Source organism: Phocoena phocoena, chromosome 16 (assembly GCF_963924675.1).
Source record: "Phocoena phocoena chromosome 16, mPhoPho1.1, whole genome shotgun sequence".
NCBI lineage: Eukaryota > Metazoa > Chordata > Mammalia > Artiodactyla > Phocoenidae > Phocoena > Phocoena phocoena.
In genome coordinates, this window is record NC_089234.1 from 29,970,952 (window position 1) to 29,987,768 (window position 16,817).

Here is a 16,817-nt window from a genome sequence, read left to right on the forward strand (position 1 = left end):
CCATTCAGGTCTCAGATATCTTCAGAGGCCTGTGAAAAGCTCATAGGCTCTAGGTACCGTCGAAACCAGGGGTTCTCAACCTTGCCTTCGCTCTAGAATCTCTAGGGGAAATTTTAAAACTCCTGATGCCCAGGCTGCACCCCAGAACAATGAAATCAGAATCCCTGGGGACAGGACCAGGCATCAGTGGTTTTTCTTGCTCCCCAGGTAACTTTGATTACGACCAAGGATGAGAAGCACTTGTCTAGGCAATTCTGTAAAGTACTAGTATCCCAATTTTACAGCTGGGGAAACTAAAGCTCCAGGTCTTTCCACCATATGCAACTGTCATGAAGCCGGAGCTCCAATTTAGGTCTGACTTGGGGCGCTCTTTGCATTGCCTTCACCCATGGTAAAGCCAAAACCAGGTGTGGGTGCCTCCTGCCAGACACCTCGTCACTGTAAGTCCTTCCAGAGCTATGGAGAAGGGAGGTCATGTTTCCCAGGCTGCAAGACCCCCAGGAGAAAGGCAGCACCCCGGTGGCTGGCCATAGGGAGAAAGAGTCACCACAGACTGGACTCCATCTTTGCCCCACGCCACTCTGGAAGTCCCAGAAAAGTCCTTGCAGGTGGGAGCAGCTGCTTGTTTGGGGGTCGCGGAGAAGTTTCCCAGCCGCTGAGATGCTCTGGCCCGATCTGCTTTGATTTGGGGGTGCAGTGCAAGATGCCACCACTCGGTGGCACCATGAGCTTCTGTAAACCCTTTGGTTTTCACACACACCCCTGCCTTTGGCCAAAGGAAGCCAGAAAGCGGAGTCAGGGGACAGTGATGGTGGAGCAGCAGCCCAGAGCTGCCTGAGGGTTCCTCTGCTCCTGGGGCCTGATGGGGCCTGTCTCTGGCTGGCAAGGAGGTTGCTGGGATATGGCTGCCACTTCCCCCATAGCTGAGCCAGCAGAGGAAAGCCAGGCAGAGAAGCCACGCCTCAGCCGGCTTCTCCCCTCACTGCCTTTCACCAAGCTGCCCCTGTGGGCCCCGCACGCCCATGAGGAGCCCAACCACCCACACTCCCGTGATGCCCTGGGCTTGAAGGTACCAGACCTCCCTTGGAGCCGAGGCACACCTCCAAGTCCTTCCGTGGGTTATCTGCCAAATCCTCACCCTAGGATGGCTGAGAGGGTCTCTGAAGCTGGTATAGTCTTCCCCACAGCTTGGAGTCAGACTGTCTGGATTCAAAGCCAAGCTCTGCCACTTTCTAGTTGTATAGTTTTGGGCAAGTTACTTAACTTCTGTGAGCCTCAGTCTTTTCATCTGTAAAGTGGGAATAATAGTCCACACCACAGAGGGTCGTTGTGAGGATTGAATGATGAATTATGTAGAGTCTTAGCCTAGTGCCTGGCACATAGTCAGTGCTAAATAAATGTTAGCTACTATTGTTTGTTTATTATTACTACTAATAATAATGTTGCAAACAGGACAGACAAAATGAACCTACCTGCATGTTAAAGAACAGCCTCCATTGTGACAACCCACCCACACCCCAGATTTCAGCAGAGTCAGCAAGTCCAGCTGCCCCTTAGAAGCAGAAAGTACAAACAGGGAAGAAACGCAGGGTCCTGTTCAGAGAGGGGCCACCCCCCAGACCCCCACCCAGAGGTGGAGCCATTGTTCCCATGGTCTGGTAGGATCCTCTCTTGTCCCACAGACCTGAGTGTGTTACCCCGGCCATCCTACAGCCTCGGGCAACCTCCATTAGGGTGTCATCCCCAAAGTGTCAGAGTGAGCACTGGGTCAGGAGACAACCTTGGTTCTAAACCTGGCACTATCATCAACCAGCTGTGTGACCTAGGTCAAGTAACTCAACCTCTCTGGGCCTCCATTCTGCCTCACTTAGATGATCTTTAAATGTCCTCCCACATCTGTGCCACATGGTTTTAGCAAAGTATCTGGCACACAGTAGGTGCTCATTAAATGTTATTTATTTTTATAAAAGCCAAGACACAGGGCTTCCCTGGTGGCGCAGTGGTTGAGAGTCCGCCTGCCGATGCAGGGACACAGGTTCGTGCCCCGGTCCGGGAGGATCCCACGTGCCGCGGAGAGGCTGGGCCCGTGAGCCGTGGCCGCTGAGCCTGCACGTCCGGAGCCTGGGCTAAGACACAACTCTACTAGGTTCCAACACCCACATACTTTTCTTTAGAACCGAGTGACCTGTGTGATCCAACCCCGAACAGATATGAGCTCAAGAAATGGGTATTTATCTAATTAATCCATGACTTGATTTTTTTTTTTTTTGGCGGTACACGGGCCTCTCACCATCGTGGCCTCTCCCATTGCGGAGCACAGGCTCCGGACGCGCAGGCTCAGCGGCCATGGTTCACGGGCCCAGCCGCTCCGCGGCATGTGGGATCCTCCCTGACCAGGGCACGAACCCGTGTCCCCTGCATGGGCAGGCGGACTCTCAACCACTGCACCACCAGGGAAGCCCCGTGACTTGATTTTGACCTGGCTTTCAGTCTAACCTGTTCCCCCCACGTAAGGATCCCAGGGCCTCATAAAGCCTCCAGATTAGGGATGCAGAGTGTCTGCCTCCCACTAGACTGCAAGCTCCAAGAAGACAGGGACCGTCCTGCCCGTGTCAGGGCACCGCCTCTTCAGGAGCACACTCAGCCCTGCCTCCTCGCCATGGTCCTGGGGCACAGATCTGGCCTCCCACCACCGTGGGGGAGAGAAGCAGCACAGAGCCTCAAGCTAGGCAAGGCCTTTTATTGGAAAAAGAAATAATAAAGCAAAAGGCCACCACATCGCCTACGCCCAGCCCTCCCACAGGAGACGCACAGGTCAGCCCCAGCCATACGGTGGGCCAGGGTGGGTATAGGGGTAGGGGCTGTGCTGGAGCCCAGTGGGCTGCAAGCTCACCCGGGGCATCCTTGGACCGGCACCCACTTAGGTTCAGGGGCTGGGCTGCCCTCTCCAGCTCTCTGGAACTTTCCTACACGCTGCTCCTGCATCCAAAAGAAAACCAGACCCCTCTTTAGTTCCAGAGAGCTACCTGGCTAGCTGGTCTTTCATATCCACTCTAGCACCTCCTGCCAGCTGAGGCAGGCAGTCTCCTTCTGTCCATCTTCAGGCACCAGGATGGGGCTGCTGGGTGTCGGCAGCCAGGGCCTCATTGGCTGGACACCCCTCTTTCCTTTCAAGAAAGGAATTTGCCTTTTCCCCTGCGGGTTAGCAGCTCCTTTGACCTTCCAAAGAAGCCTCACTTACACAGCCTTAGGGAGCCCCAGAGCCTGGGCGGGCTGAATATGCAGTGTCCATGGCCCCGTTGCCTTGTCATGAGGGACTGAGAGGGGGGCACGGAAGGCCCTGGAAGGTTGGCTCTGTTCTTCTAGAACCCCAACTTCTTTTTTGTCAGAATGTACACAGTACAGTCAGAAGGTGGGGAGAACCTTGCAGGTAGGGGAGAGGCCAGGAAGAAGAGCCACCTGGCAGCCCAGGCAAGGGGCAAGGGACATTAGGACATTTATTTACAGGGGGACAGGCTGGACCCACACAGAGAAGCAGCCAGACCGTGGTGCACGAAGATAAGACAGGATGCAGAGGGGGTCATTGGCCCAGCAGCCAAGGGGAACGTACAAGTGCACTCACATACATGCACACACGCATGTGTACACACACTCACACAAGTGCACTCACCATGCACTCATGCACACACCTGCCCTCACACACAGTGCACACAGGTGCATCATGCATAGTGCACTCACATATGTGCACTTACACATGTGCCTGCGTGCACACACACTCATTCTCACACACGTGCAGGTTCTAATCTCAGGAAGTTGGCTCCAGTTCTGGCGGTTAAACCCCCCAAGGCTACATCTCTCCATGAGGCATTTCTCTAGACCCCCATATAACCTCCCAGAGCCCCAGGCCATGTGCCCCACCACCTGCACCTGGTGGCCTGCGAAGTCGCAGGACTTGGACGCTTCTTGGCAAGGCTAAGATGACCTCCAGGCTCTGGGTGGAGGACAGGGACACCATGAGTCTAGAAGAGGTCAGGAGGGGGCTGAAGAGCTCCCCACTGCAGCGCCCATAGGCTGACCACTCCTGTCTCCCCAGACCTTGAATTCGGTGGAGGCAGGGTCACAGACAGGCAGAGGCCCCGTGGTGGCATCAGAAAGAGCGGACACTGGGAGACGGCCGTGGGGAGCAGGGCCCTGATGGAGGGAGTCCTGGTGGATGCGGGATTTGGGGTGAGGAATCGTGCAGGATGGGAATTCTCTACGCGACAGACCTGGATCCTCTTCTGGGGTGTTGGGAGGGGAGCTGCAGAAGAGAGGGGCTGTCCAAATTGTGTTGTCCTCACCCCAGCCTCCCCCTGGAAAACCTGCCTCTGTGTGACCCAGACCAGCCCCGTAGGGTAAGAGCCAGGTCAGGAAGTGGACCGTCCTGCCAGGGGGCGAGGGGCAGGGGGCGCCGTTGATGGCCCGCAGGCAACACTGGGCGGGTCACCCTCCCTCCTGCCCTGGGCAGCAGGGTGGGCCCAGAGAACGACTCAGAAGCGGGTGCTCTGGTAGCGTAGCCGCCGCAGGTCTGCAGGGCCCTCAGTCCAGTCGTACACCTCCCTGCAGGGACTCTCGGCCAGTCACCGGCCACCCGCCCCGCCGCTGCTGCTGCCGCTGCCACTGCTACTGCCACTGCTGGAGCTGCCACTGCTGCACCGGTCCTCGTAGATGGAGATCTCGATCTGGGGCGGCGTTAAGGAGGGATGCAAGCGGACAGGAACTGGCTGATAGAGGCCAGCAGGGAAGCGGGAGGCAGAGCTGGTGCTGGTTCCCAGACAGGAAGGACTCAGAGGCCCGGGGAGCCAGACCCGAGCCCCTCCTCGCACCTGCGCTCACTCAGCTCAGATGCTCCTGCCCACAGCCAAGACCAGGAGCTTGCATTCTAGTGCGTCTAATCGCCGTGTCCCAGGCTGGGGATGTGCCCAAGAGGGGGTGGTACTGCACAGGAAGTGTGAGGACTTGGGTGTCCTGAGTTCAGATCTCAGCTCACCCATCTCATCTGTAAAATGGGGATAATAATAGAATCTTGGGGTTACTGCAAGGATTAAATGAAATAAAACATGTAATGCACAATGCCTGGCACATAGTAAAGTCGCAAAGACGAGAAGAGGCTGTCCCTGGGCTTTGTAAGCATGAGATTCTGGGATTTGCATTTTCTTTACTCTTTTCCTGTCAGTTTTCCAGTAAAAGTTATTTTTAAACAATTCTACCCTCTGCTGCTGACTGGGGGGCAGGATGTATGTACACCTTGACCAGGTGGAGTGAGCAGACCTATAACCCTCTGGAACGCCAGCCTCCCACCGAGACCTCACTTTTCTCATCTGTGAAAGGGCAACAACAGGACCTGCTCATTGAACGGGCTTCAATGAGGGTTACATGCGAGAGCATTGACGAGTGGGCCTGAGCTCAGATCCTGGCTCTGGTGGCCACCAGCTGGGCGGCCCTGAGCCAGGGTCAGCTACAAAGGCAATAAGAAGAGTTAGCCACTTTATAGGGGTCTTATGAGAAGTACATGGACTCATATTTTCACAGCACTTACTATGATATCTGGCATATATTAAGCACTGATTAAATGCAGCTCAATAAAAGCGAAGCCTAAAATGCATAAACAGCACTAACTTGGGGTGGAGGCAGGGGCCAATGACCAGGGGTGTGGGGAACCCTGGGAACTCCCTGAACAGAGGCCCCGAAGGTGGTCCCATCTCCCAGCAGCCTCACCAGGGGCCCACTGGCCGGCAGCTCTGTGCCCTCGCACGGAACAGCCGGAAAGGATACAACCCTCATCCCACGCTCCACGGGGTCTGTGAGCAGGAGACCTCGGGGGGCAAAGACCTTCTCGTTTTGCTCCTGGATGTATCGGGAGATCTTCTTGAGGACCTGCAAGGACAGGGACCGGTTGAGGATGAGGGTGGAGCACAGGAGCCCTGGGGGAAGGGATGCGGGGCTGTGGGGGAAGGAACCACCTTCTCATAGTGGGTCTCCATGCAGAGGAAGATGAAGTAGGCCGTGGCACAGGCCAGGCAGCCCTCGAGGTAAGAGCTGCCCCCAATCTTCTCCGCCTCTGCGTAGAAGCTGTTGAGGGTCTTCACAGTCTCCTCAAAGAGCTGCCGCTCGATCTGGAGGGAGAGAGGGACAGGGAGCCAGGCCCAGGTCAGCCTCCCTGGAGGTGGCAGTGGTGGGCCCGCACCAGCGTTGGGGTTGGCGGCACACAGGGAAGACCGGCGAGGCTGCAGGAGCACATGGAGCGCCACACAGGGAGTCAGGAGACCTGGGGTCCAGTCCAGACTTGGCCATCAGCTAGCTGTGTGACCTTGGACTGATGACTTAACCACTCTCACCTCAGTTTCCACATCTGTAAAATGGGAGTAAGAATGACTACTTGACCTCCCTTGGAAACAGAAAATTCCCATGAAATCCAAGATGTGAACATTTTCTGCAGTGGATCAGGCAGGAATTCCAGTGACTTTGCCACACACACACACACACACACACACACACACACACACACACACCATTGTGGTGGCTGTGAGAGGGCTCAGGACCTGATTAGTAGGGGCTCTCCACATTTGGAGAACATGAGACTGATTGGGTAAGACCTCAGGAGTGTCTTTCCAGGAGGAGGCACTTCCTCCCAGTTAAGAGGTCACCCAGGGGACTTCCCTCTTGGCGCAGTGGTTGAGAATCCGCCTGCCAATGCAGGGGACACGGGTTCGAGCCCCGGTCCGGGAAGATCCCACATGCCACAGAGCAACTGAGCCCATGCGCCACAACTACTGAGCCTGCGCTCTAGAACCCGCGAGCCACAACTACTGGGCCCACGTGCCAGAACTACTGAAGCCCTCGCGCCTAGAGCCCGTGCTCCGCAACAAGAGAAGCCACCGCAACGAGAAGACCGGGCACCACAACGAAGAGTAGCCCCCGCTCGCTGCAACTAGAGAAAGCCCACACGCATCAACAAAGACCCAACGCAGCCAAAAATTAATTACTTAAAAAAGAAAACAGGTCACCCAGAACAGGACAGCCCCATGCATCTGGACAACTGAGAAGCTATCCTGCCTGCATCCAAAACCATAATAGCTAATATTCACTAGGCACGCTCTCTGTGCCGGGCACTTTTTATGTATTCTTTCATTTAACCCTCATAACAGTCCTATCAGAGAAGTACGACTCCCACCCCCGTTTTACAGGGGAAGCCTGATGGAAGCTCTGCTCTGTGGTCCAGACCACCATCATCTCTGACCTCTTTAAGTGGTCTCCCTGCCCCCAGCCCTGTCAAGGGAGACTGTTAAAGTCAGATCATGTCATAACTCTGATCAAGAGCTTCCCAAGTCTCCCCATCTCTCTCCAAGTAAAATGCAAGGAGTCCTTACATGCCTGTGAGGCCCTCCAGGGCCCGGCCCTGCAACTCCTCTGATCCCATCTCTTGTTCTCTTGACTCCAGCCACACCGACTGCCCACTGCTTCCTGAAAATGCCACAGGTCCTTTGGGCCTGTGTCCTCAGCTGCAGTACTTTTCCCCAGACACCCCCTGCCCTGGCTCTTCCCTTACTTCCGCTTAGGTCTCGCCTTATCTGACAGCACCCCGCGTCCTCTGCCCAGCTCCCCATTTGTACTTGACCTCCTCTCTTATATTTCCAGTATTTGCTACCACCTACATATTTTCTTGTTGCTTTTTAAATTTTTTTGTATCCTCTAATAGAAAATAAGGTCCATGTGTTCACTCCTACATCTCCAGTGCCCAATACATTGCAGGCGCCTAATAAATACTTGCTGAAAGCTGCATGAACTTGGCCAAGTTTACACAGCTCTGACCCGAGTCTGTGCCCTTCACCATGCAGCCCTCCACTGGAGCCTGGAGTGGAAGGTCATGCTCCAAACTCAGTAGGTATCAGAGTGTCTCTCATCCCATTTTTTACATTCTTTAAGCACCCCCCTCCCCCTCTCACCCCTACAGGACCAGAACTGCCCATCACATAAAATTAGGGACCTCCCATTCCTGTCTAGAACAAAAGCTCTCCCCCCAAATAGTCAGAAGCTTTGGGGTTCCCAGCCACTACTTCTATAAAGATCTGGAGTGAACATATAGAGATAATTATGTCCATCCTGTCTGGGACCCAAGCCCTGCTGCTGTATCTCAGGGATCACCCCCGCGCCAAAGGACAGGCATGCTAAGATGAGGAGATCTACATGGCTCCCCAAAAGCTGTTTAGGGGTCAGATCAGCAAAGGCCACCCCTGCCCCACCCTCCCAAACTCATTCAAATCTGCCTGGGCTGCTGAATGAAAGGTCATGGTCCTTCTTCTGCCCTCCCCCAACCCCAGGCCAGTTCTAAGGGGGTCTGGGGTGAGGGCTACATACACCCAGGACCAGGAGCAAAACTCAGCAGAAGAAGCTGATGCCTTGCAAGGGGCCAGTGGTCCATGAAACAACCAAGTAGCTGAGTTGGAGCGGGAGGCTGTGGGCAGAGCCCTCGGTTGACGGCCTCTGATGCCACCGGCAGACCCTGTGATGGAGCATCAGGCTCTCGCCTCCGTCCGAGGTGGGGAGAAGGAAGGAAAAGCACCCTCCAGCCCTTCCTCCAGGGCTCTAAGCTCTCCCTGCGAAGACTCTGATCACCCAGGCACCCAGTTTTATCTATATCTGTACCCACCAAGGAAACAGGAGTCCTGTGAAAAAGCAGAGAGTCGGACACCAAGGCCCTTTCGGCCCTCAGTCAGTTTGGCACGTCACTTCCTCTTCCTGGCCCTGAGTTTCCTCTCTTAAATGAGAGGATGAACTAACGCAATGCTTCCCAAACATTTATGCACATATGAATAACTTCAGGATCTGGTTAAAATGCAAATTCTGAGTCAGTAGATCCAGGGTGGAGCCTGAGATTCTGTGTTTCCAGGGGACGTTGACGTTGCCTGTTTTGGTTCAAGGGCTTAGTTGTTCTCAGTTGTGGTACACACTAAAATCACCTGAGCAGCTTTTGAAACATAGGCATACTCAGGTCTCACCTCCAGGAGATTCTGATTCAAATGGTCTGAGAAGCGAGAGGGTGGTCCCAAGCAGCAAAGACTACCACTGTCCTATTCTACCCAAGCTGACGCCCTGCAAGGTTTCCTCAAAAGCTCCCAGGTGATTCTAACGGGCAGCCCAGCATGAGGATCATTGTACCAGGAGACCAGAGATTCTCAAAGTGGGATCTGTGAACCACCCAGTTCCACATCACCTGGGGATTCCTCATTAAAAATTAAGATCCTCTGCCCCGGACGCACAGTGGAACCACCCAGGGAAATTTAAAGCAATGCTGATGCCTGGGCCCCAGTCCCAGACACTCTGGTTTAATTGATCTTGGGTGTGGGCTGGGCATTGGGATTTTTTTAAGCTCCCCAGGAAATTCTAATGTGCAGCTGGGGTTGAGAAGTGTTTCTAAAAAGAGATTCCTGAACCCAGTCCTGCAACTGAGTCAGCATCTCTGATGACACCTAGTATCATCCAATAAGCAAATTCCAGTAAGACCCAGGAATTTGCATTTGTTTGACAAGCTCTCTAGGTGATTCTCTGAAATTTGAGAGCCACTGAACTAGAAAATCTCTGAGGTGTTTCAGCTCTAACTTCCTAGAAGGTGACAGCAAGACAGTGTTAAGGACATTATTTAGTTCTTCCACCTGAAGCGGCTGAGCAAGTTGTTTCCTATACTATTTTTTTCTCGGAAAAATATACGTATTCTAATAAGCCCCTCAGTTCCATCATAGTCTATGATCCAACTTTAGGAAAAGACATCCTTACCCGGCTGTCCAGCTCTGGGGGGAATTTGGTCTGGAACTGACAGATGGTCCCATCGCTGTAGTCTCTCTGGATAAAGACCTTGGTGGCCAGCGAGGCACTTCGCCGGAGCTCCTGCAGATTGTGGACCTGGGGAGACGTTCAGGAGACACGCACTCAAGGTGATCATCCTTCTACGTTTGTCCAAGACTGAAGGGTTTATTGGCGTGTGGGCTTTTCATTGCTAAAGTCAGGAAAGTTCCCAGCAAACCAGGACAACTTGTCCACCCCACAAATGTTCAAGGAAGGTTGCGGGAAGCAGGCTTGTTGAGTTTACTCCAGAAGATGCCTCTAGCTATCCCAGAAAGATCTAGAAAAATCCTAAAGCAGAGCCAAAGCTGAGCCAAAGTGAGAGTTTCTGGAACCACCAACAGAGCCAGGAACAAATTTTAACGAGAGGAAAACACTTCCTGGTGGCTAGCCCAGATCCTCTCTCTCTTTCTCTCTCTCTCTCTCTCTCTCTCTCTCTCTCTCTCTCGCTCGCTCTCTCTCTCTCGCTCTCTCTCTCTCACACACACACACACACACACACACACACACACACACACACACACACATGCATGGTGGGGTCTTTCACTCTTTCATTCATTCAGCAAGTATCAAATGTTCACAGCTTGTCAGGCTATGGCTTGGGGACCCCAGCACTGGACAAGACTGATGCCTCGGACCCATCCCACCTAGTAGAGCTGACAGGGTTGCTTGTGGGGCAGAGGAAGATGCGATGCACCCATGAACTCAGAGGGAGACGGGTTCAGGCCAGGTTATGGCTTAAGTCAGAGACACCACAGATTGTTTCCACGTCCAGCACATCTCATCACAGGAAAGAAGGGGCCCATAGACATCCAAATTTCCCAGAGAAAATTGTGGATAAAGTGGGCTGAGGCCAGAAAATGAAGAAATCTCCTGCCCTTGTAGGAAGGAGTGGGGTGACTTCTGTTCCTTGTCCACACCTGCAAACTTGACATTGACACAGACTCTAGCATTTCAGAGAAGTGGGCTCAATTCCACGGAAGAACTGGGCCTCTTTCTTCCACTTCCAGCCTCCATCACCCACATTTGAGACAAGCTTCCCACTGGGTGAAATATTCCAGACATTGGAACCACGTGGAGCCCAAGCCCCAAAGGCAGAGTGAACACAGCCAGTTCATCCTGTGTAATTAAGGTGAATCCATTCAGTCACTCAGCTTTCATTTATTGAGTCCCTACTATTGCCAGGCTCTGGGGATGCTGAGCAAAAGACAGTCTGTGAGCTCCAGGGAGGAAGACAAGTAAATATACAATGAATCAGACTGATAAATGCTGCGGAGAAGTAGCATCTCCCCCAGAAACGCTTACTCAGAAAAGGCTCCCTGAAGTCTGTGTGGAGTCATAAAGGAGCTACCAGCGGTGGCGGGGGGGGGGGGGGGGGGGGGTGGTGAGGGAGGGAAGAAAAGGCAACCCAGAGGGAGGAGCTTGTGCAAAGTTAACGGAGACAGCAGAGAACAAGGTCTACTCCAATGACTGGAGGCAGATTTCAGCAAGACTGAGGTTGGTTTGCAGAGCAGATAAGAGCAGTAGACGATGAGAGTGTAGAGAAGGCAAGGGTTAGATCACAAAGAGCTTGACAAGTTCCTACTGGAGCGGAGGGTTTAAGATGGAAGATACTTAAATTGCTTAAGAGCTGGGGGAAGAATAAGTAAAGAGAGAAAGGTTTTCAGTGTGGTAGTAGGATCAGATGACAGGTAGATCAAGGTCCTGGGATGGTGCTAACAAGACTTTCTTAAATCCCAGTGAATTTTGCTCTATGTAAGAGTGTGATCCTATATTGTAATTGGATGAAATACTGGATAAGGGCTCCTATAGTCCTTGATTCCCCCAATCAAGGTTTTAATTGAAGGAGTCCCCTTGACATTTAGTAGGATCCTATGATAGCTTTGAAAAATAAAAAATGCTTTGGTAATATAAAAATGTTATTCATCAGTGTGTCTGCTCTGTCTGGTTAAGGTTTCATACAGTTGTATTTTCAAAGGAAAAGGAAGGGGCTGTGACCTTCCTCCGACCTTCTAAACCAACCTACATGAGCCTGTCAATCTTGAGGATGGACTGCCCTAGCCCCAGAAGGATCATTCTGGTAGCTTCGTGAGTGGTGCATGGGAAGTGGGCATGACTGGGGTAGGGAGCCAGGTGGAGGGATGACTATCTTTGTAGTAGTCCAGGGGAACATTAAAGTGGGTCTAACTTAAGAAAAATAATGGTGAGAATGGAAAGAAAAGGAAAGAACAGTGCTTCAGCCATTCTGAAATGGGCTCAGCTTCTTCCCCTCCAATATCCTCCTTTGTCTGTGACTGATGCACACATACTGTGTGCTACCATGAAGGTATACGTCTCTAGTGACTGCCTAGCTGTTGACTACAGCCACTTCTTCCTCTTGGTCACACAGCTAGATTAATTCCCAGCCTCCCTTTCAATTAGGTGTGGCCATATGACTGAACGGAATGCAAATGGAAGTGATGAATGTCACGTATAGGCTTGGCTCATAAAGACCACCACTCCTCTGTGATTTTTCTCCCCTCCCACAGAAACCAAGAGAGCCATGTGTTGAAGACAGTGGAACCACAAGCTGAAGAGAGCCTGGGTCCCTGGATCACTGCCTAGAGGAGAGCCACCTACTGATAAGGAACGCCGGGCTGGGACTTTACTGAGCAGGAAATAAACCTCTATTTTATTACACCATTAAGATTTTAGGGGGCTACCTTACAGAGTACAGTCCCATTTCCTTTTGGCTTTTATCAATGTGTTCTCAAGTAGCCAGAGTGGGAGGGGTCAACATGCTTTCCAAACCCAACAATATCCTGAGCCTTAGAACACTGTCCTGGCTCTAGATGACTAGGGATCTTCTTCCCTCCCTGGAGAGTGTCTGTGGGGTCTCGAGGAGGTGCTAGAGGATGGTATCAGACACATTTTGTATACCAGAGCCCTAGTTTCCCAGATCTACTTAGAGCACACAGACTCTAAGACTCTAACGCATCTGTAGTTAGTAGGATCTAAGGCAAGGCAGGGTCTCCTGCCTCTTACTTCTCACCTTCCTCAACCCTCCCCTCTCTCCCATCACCATCCGCCAGCTGCTGGCAGCTGAGTCAGGACAGGACCAAGAGGCCCTGCATGAGGAAGAAAGAGAAAATCAGTGGTGAGATCTGCTGACACCAATTTTTGAACTGCATGGCAGGGAAAAGGAGGCTGCCAGGAGAGTGGGCATCCCAGGTCTCACATTTAGGGTCTGTACACTTGACAGAGTCAACTTGGCAGAGGCGGGAAGCAGCGAGCACTGGAGGGCAGATGAGCACCCCCAGGCAGGTCGCACCAAGACAAACAGGAGGCCCCATCTGGCCCACATCTCCATGCTCGTTAAAAACCAACGAATTCCAGAGGACGTTTTTGAGACTCAACTCAAGAATCAGAAGGTTCCGCTGATGAGCCGACACCATCCTCCCTGGCTGGGGAGTGAGGATCCTGAGTCACAGGCAGCCGAGCCGGGCTCAGGATGGAAACCCAGGCGCAGGGCCTCCTCCTCAGGCTGCACCAGAGCCCCAGCCCAGCGCATTGTCAGCTGCTTGTTAATTTCATGCCTCAGAGATCAAACCTCCAATGCCTTTCTTGGCTAACGCTACTTGGGTGCATTTAAAAATCTCTGAGGGGCCAAACTCCACCACTTGGACAAGCCCCTCCCAGCCAAGCATTTCCCAGTTGTCCTTGGCCATCTGGACTGGTTTCCAGGGCAGACCCTGCTCCCATGACACACATTCGCAGAGGTTTGTCACACAGGAAATGGGCTCATTATAGTTTTCCAAATGAGGTCAGTGTATGGCTCAGGAGGCTTCATCCCTCCTCTGAGGTCCTCACACACACCCCTCCCCTAATGCTAACTCCTAAACAGAAATTAAGGAGTAGAAAATATCCAGTTTCCATGCCTTCCATCCAGGGATATCCAATCTTTCTCAATTCTCTCCCTCTGTCTCTTCTTCCCTCCCTCTCTCCCCTCTCCTCCTCTCAAAACACTTTCTGCTGGAGCTGAGGACCTCCCATTCAAAATCCTAAGAGAATGGCCACAGGAGCTTGGCATGAGGTTTTCCTTCTCCCAACAGGTTTTTCCTGGTAATCTTAACACAGTCCTAACAGTAAAAACAGCTTGGGGAAAATGACTCGCTCTGCAGCCCAGATAACGTGAACGTCCTGTGCCTTGGCAGAGCTAAGGCTTCCTCCCTCTGTGCTGCCATCAGAGTCCACCCAAGGCCAAATTGGGAAATGGGCAATATTTGTCCTCAGCCCCTCAACCCTGTGGGCACTCCTCCATCCCTCTGCCCTCAAGCTGAACCAGCCAGGCCAGTCAGGGTAGCTGCATCCCCATACTCCAGCCCTTCCAGAACTCCTTTGCATCCTTCCCCCATCAAAGTCTTATATCAGGACTCCTAGTCCTCTACTCTCTACTGGGCAACACAGTTGGCTAATTGGATACACCTGGATGCAGCAAACAAAGCACTGGCCAGGGAGGCAGAAGACTCAAGTTCTAGTCCTGGCCCTGTCACTTTTTAGCCATATTTTCTTGGATAAGTCTCAGCACTCCGGTTGCATCATCTGTAAAATGGGATAATGATGCCTTCCTTGGCTCCTTCGCAGGGATTAGGCAAGCTTCTGAGCCTCGGTTGTCTCATCTGTTAATTGGGGATAATGACACTATCCTCGCCTACTTCACAGGGTTGCTCTAAGGCTCAAAGGAGATCACTCATGTGATAGTGCTTTGTATACAGGAAAATGCTATATTCACAGAACATTATGAGCAGAGCTAACAGCAGGCTAACAGCAGCCTCCCGGAAACACTGCCTCGACCTAGAGATGTAAGCCTGCTGGTTAGAATCTGTGAACCCTAGCAGACCTGAGAGGGAGATTTGCCGGGACAAATGGGCCTCATCACAGATGTGGCCACCTTTCCTGCCCACACTGCTGGCCCAACTGTCCCCACGTGGCTGAAGTCTCCCCTTCCTGTCCAACACCAGCAGCCTCTCCGCTGCAGTCTGCCAGCCCTGTCTGGAACATGACCAGCTCCTTGGCCATTTCTCCTTTGTTCTTCCTCCTCTTCTCAGTATCTCTGGCACTTTCTGAGCACTCTGCCTTCCTCCACCCTAGAAACCAAGCTCCATGGGTCTGCACAGGGCTTGTCCCCTCACAGGGTCCTGAGGGACGAGCTCTCCTAGCTAACCCTGTGCCTTGTCAGAAAGCCGAGTGATGCCAAGCAACTGCACCTCGTTCTGGGGTGGCGACGACAGCAGAATAACAACAGTAACACTTGGTACTGATGTCACGCTGCTCCGCACGATGCCCAGAGGCACTGCACAGGATCATTCAAAAGCCTTTGCTGTCCCCCTGGCTTGTGTTCCAGCTGGGTTGGCAATGGGGAGACACCACCAAAAAAGTCAACATTAGAACTGGGGAAATCTGGTGTCCTGGGTTCCACTCCAAAATTCAAAGAAGAAACTTTCAGCTCTGCTGCTGACACGCTGTGTGAGTGTTAAATAGGTCCTCCCCTTCATGTATTAGCTTTACCACTTATGAAGTGGGAATATTAAGAGCTCCATTTCCCTTGTGAAATGAGGGGGTAGAGGAGGTAATTCCTGATCTCTTAAGCAATGCACATAGATCCTGCCCTCAGTCAATAGGTCCCTGGTTCAACTTTCGAGTCCCTTGAAGGTGACACAGGTATAGGCACACCCTGAAGAAGGCAGCTCCTCCCATCAGACACAAGGGAAATGCAGTCTTCTGGTACAGGAAACTCAAAAGGGGTGAAGAAGCAAGAAAGGGTAATATGCAAAATTGAACTGGTGCAGGCAGCTCACTAAAACCAACCATTTGGGGTTTTGACCTGAGGATTCTTTGTCCCCTCCTGTCCCCCTGCCGCCGGGGAGGAAATGCAGATGTGAAGGCAGGTCTGTCATCTCTTAGCCAGGCTTTTGGGCTCAGAAGCTGGATGGCTGCACCACGTAGCAACAGCAGCCAGCCGCCTTCTCTCCCCTAAAACTGGTTCAGGCTCGTCTCCAAGCCTCTAGGGAAGTGGTTTCAGGACTTTCAGTCCATGGGAAGGGGAAACCCCAGCTGAGGTCCCGGGAGCAACCCTGGCACTAGTGCCAACAAGTGGTGCGGACAGCTTCGGGACTCCGATGGGGAAGATTGACACGCCAGGGGTGAAATGAGCTCCAGTGAGGAGCCCCTCTCTTCCCCCCGGCCACTTCGCCCCTCCCCCACGCCTTCCCTGCGGACCCGATCCGGGAAACCACCCCATCCCATCCTACCCCACCCTCCGTCTTCCTTCCCCGCCCCTAGCTGGGATCTCTTCCCACAGCAGCCGGGCACTGCCTGCGGGCCGGTGCTCGCTCCCTACCTCAGTGGCCATGTTCCGGGGGCGCTGACAGCTCCGAACAGCTGCGGGGCCCGTCGAGGGGGGTTGTCCGCCGTGCTGACTCCGGGAGCAGGTGGGCTGGCGGCAAAGAGATGGGGCCCGGGGCGCTGTCCACGGTGCTGATGCGGACGCCGCAGACCCGTGCGCCCGTGGGCTGCTGGGCGGGCGGGCGCCTAGGTCCTGGAGACGGTCACTGTGCTCTCCGCGGTGCTGATAAGGGCGCCGTGCCGGAGAGGCGAAGCCTCAGCCGAGGCTCTTCCGGGCCCGATCGCTGGTTGCCGCTGCTCCTGCAGGCAGCGTCCCGGTTTATCTTTAACAGGGGCGGCGGGCGTGGGGGCGGCGGGGGGTGGGGGGTGGCGGGGAGGAGGGGCCAGGCGCCTCGGCAGATCGGGTGGGAGAAGCGGCGGCCCCGGACTCCGGCGCCCGCCCGCCGGAGAGGAGCCCCGCCCGCAGCCAGAAGCTCCGCTCCTGCCCGGCCCGGAGGCCCCGCCTCTCCTGCCTGCGCCTCCCCCTAGTAAGAGAGCCAGGACCTCGGCGCTCG

The 16,817-nt window shown here is 53.6% G+C and overlaps 1 protein-coding gene across 1 annotated transcript; it reads right to left on the reverse strand.

Moving 5' to 3' along the window:
* Positions 1-4,619: 4,619 nt before the first annotated feature.
* GOLGA7B (golgin A7 family member B) lies at positions 4,620-16,270 on the reverse strand. The gene is made up of 5 exons (XM_065893875.1): positions 16,259-16,270; positions 9,814-9,939; positions 6,003-6,155; positions 5,815-5,916; positions 4,620-4,721 (listed from the first exon to the last, which is right to left on the reverse strand). The coding sequence occupies exons 1-5, from the start codon at positions 16,268-16,270 to the stop codon at positions 4,620-4,622; spliced, it is 495 nt and encodes a 164-aa protein (XP_065749947.1).
* Positions 16,271-16,817: the final 547 nt, after the last annotated feature.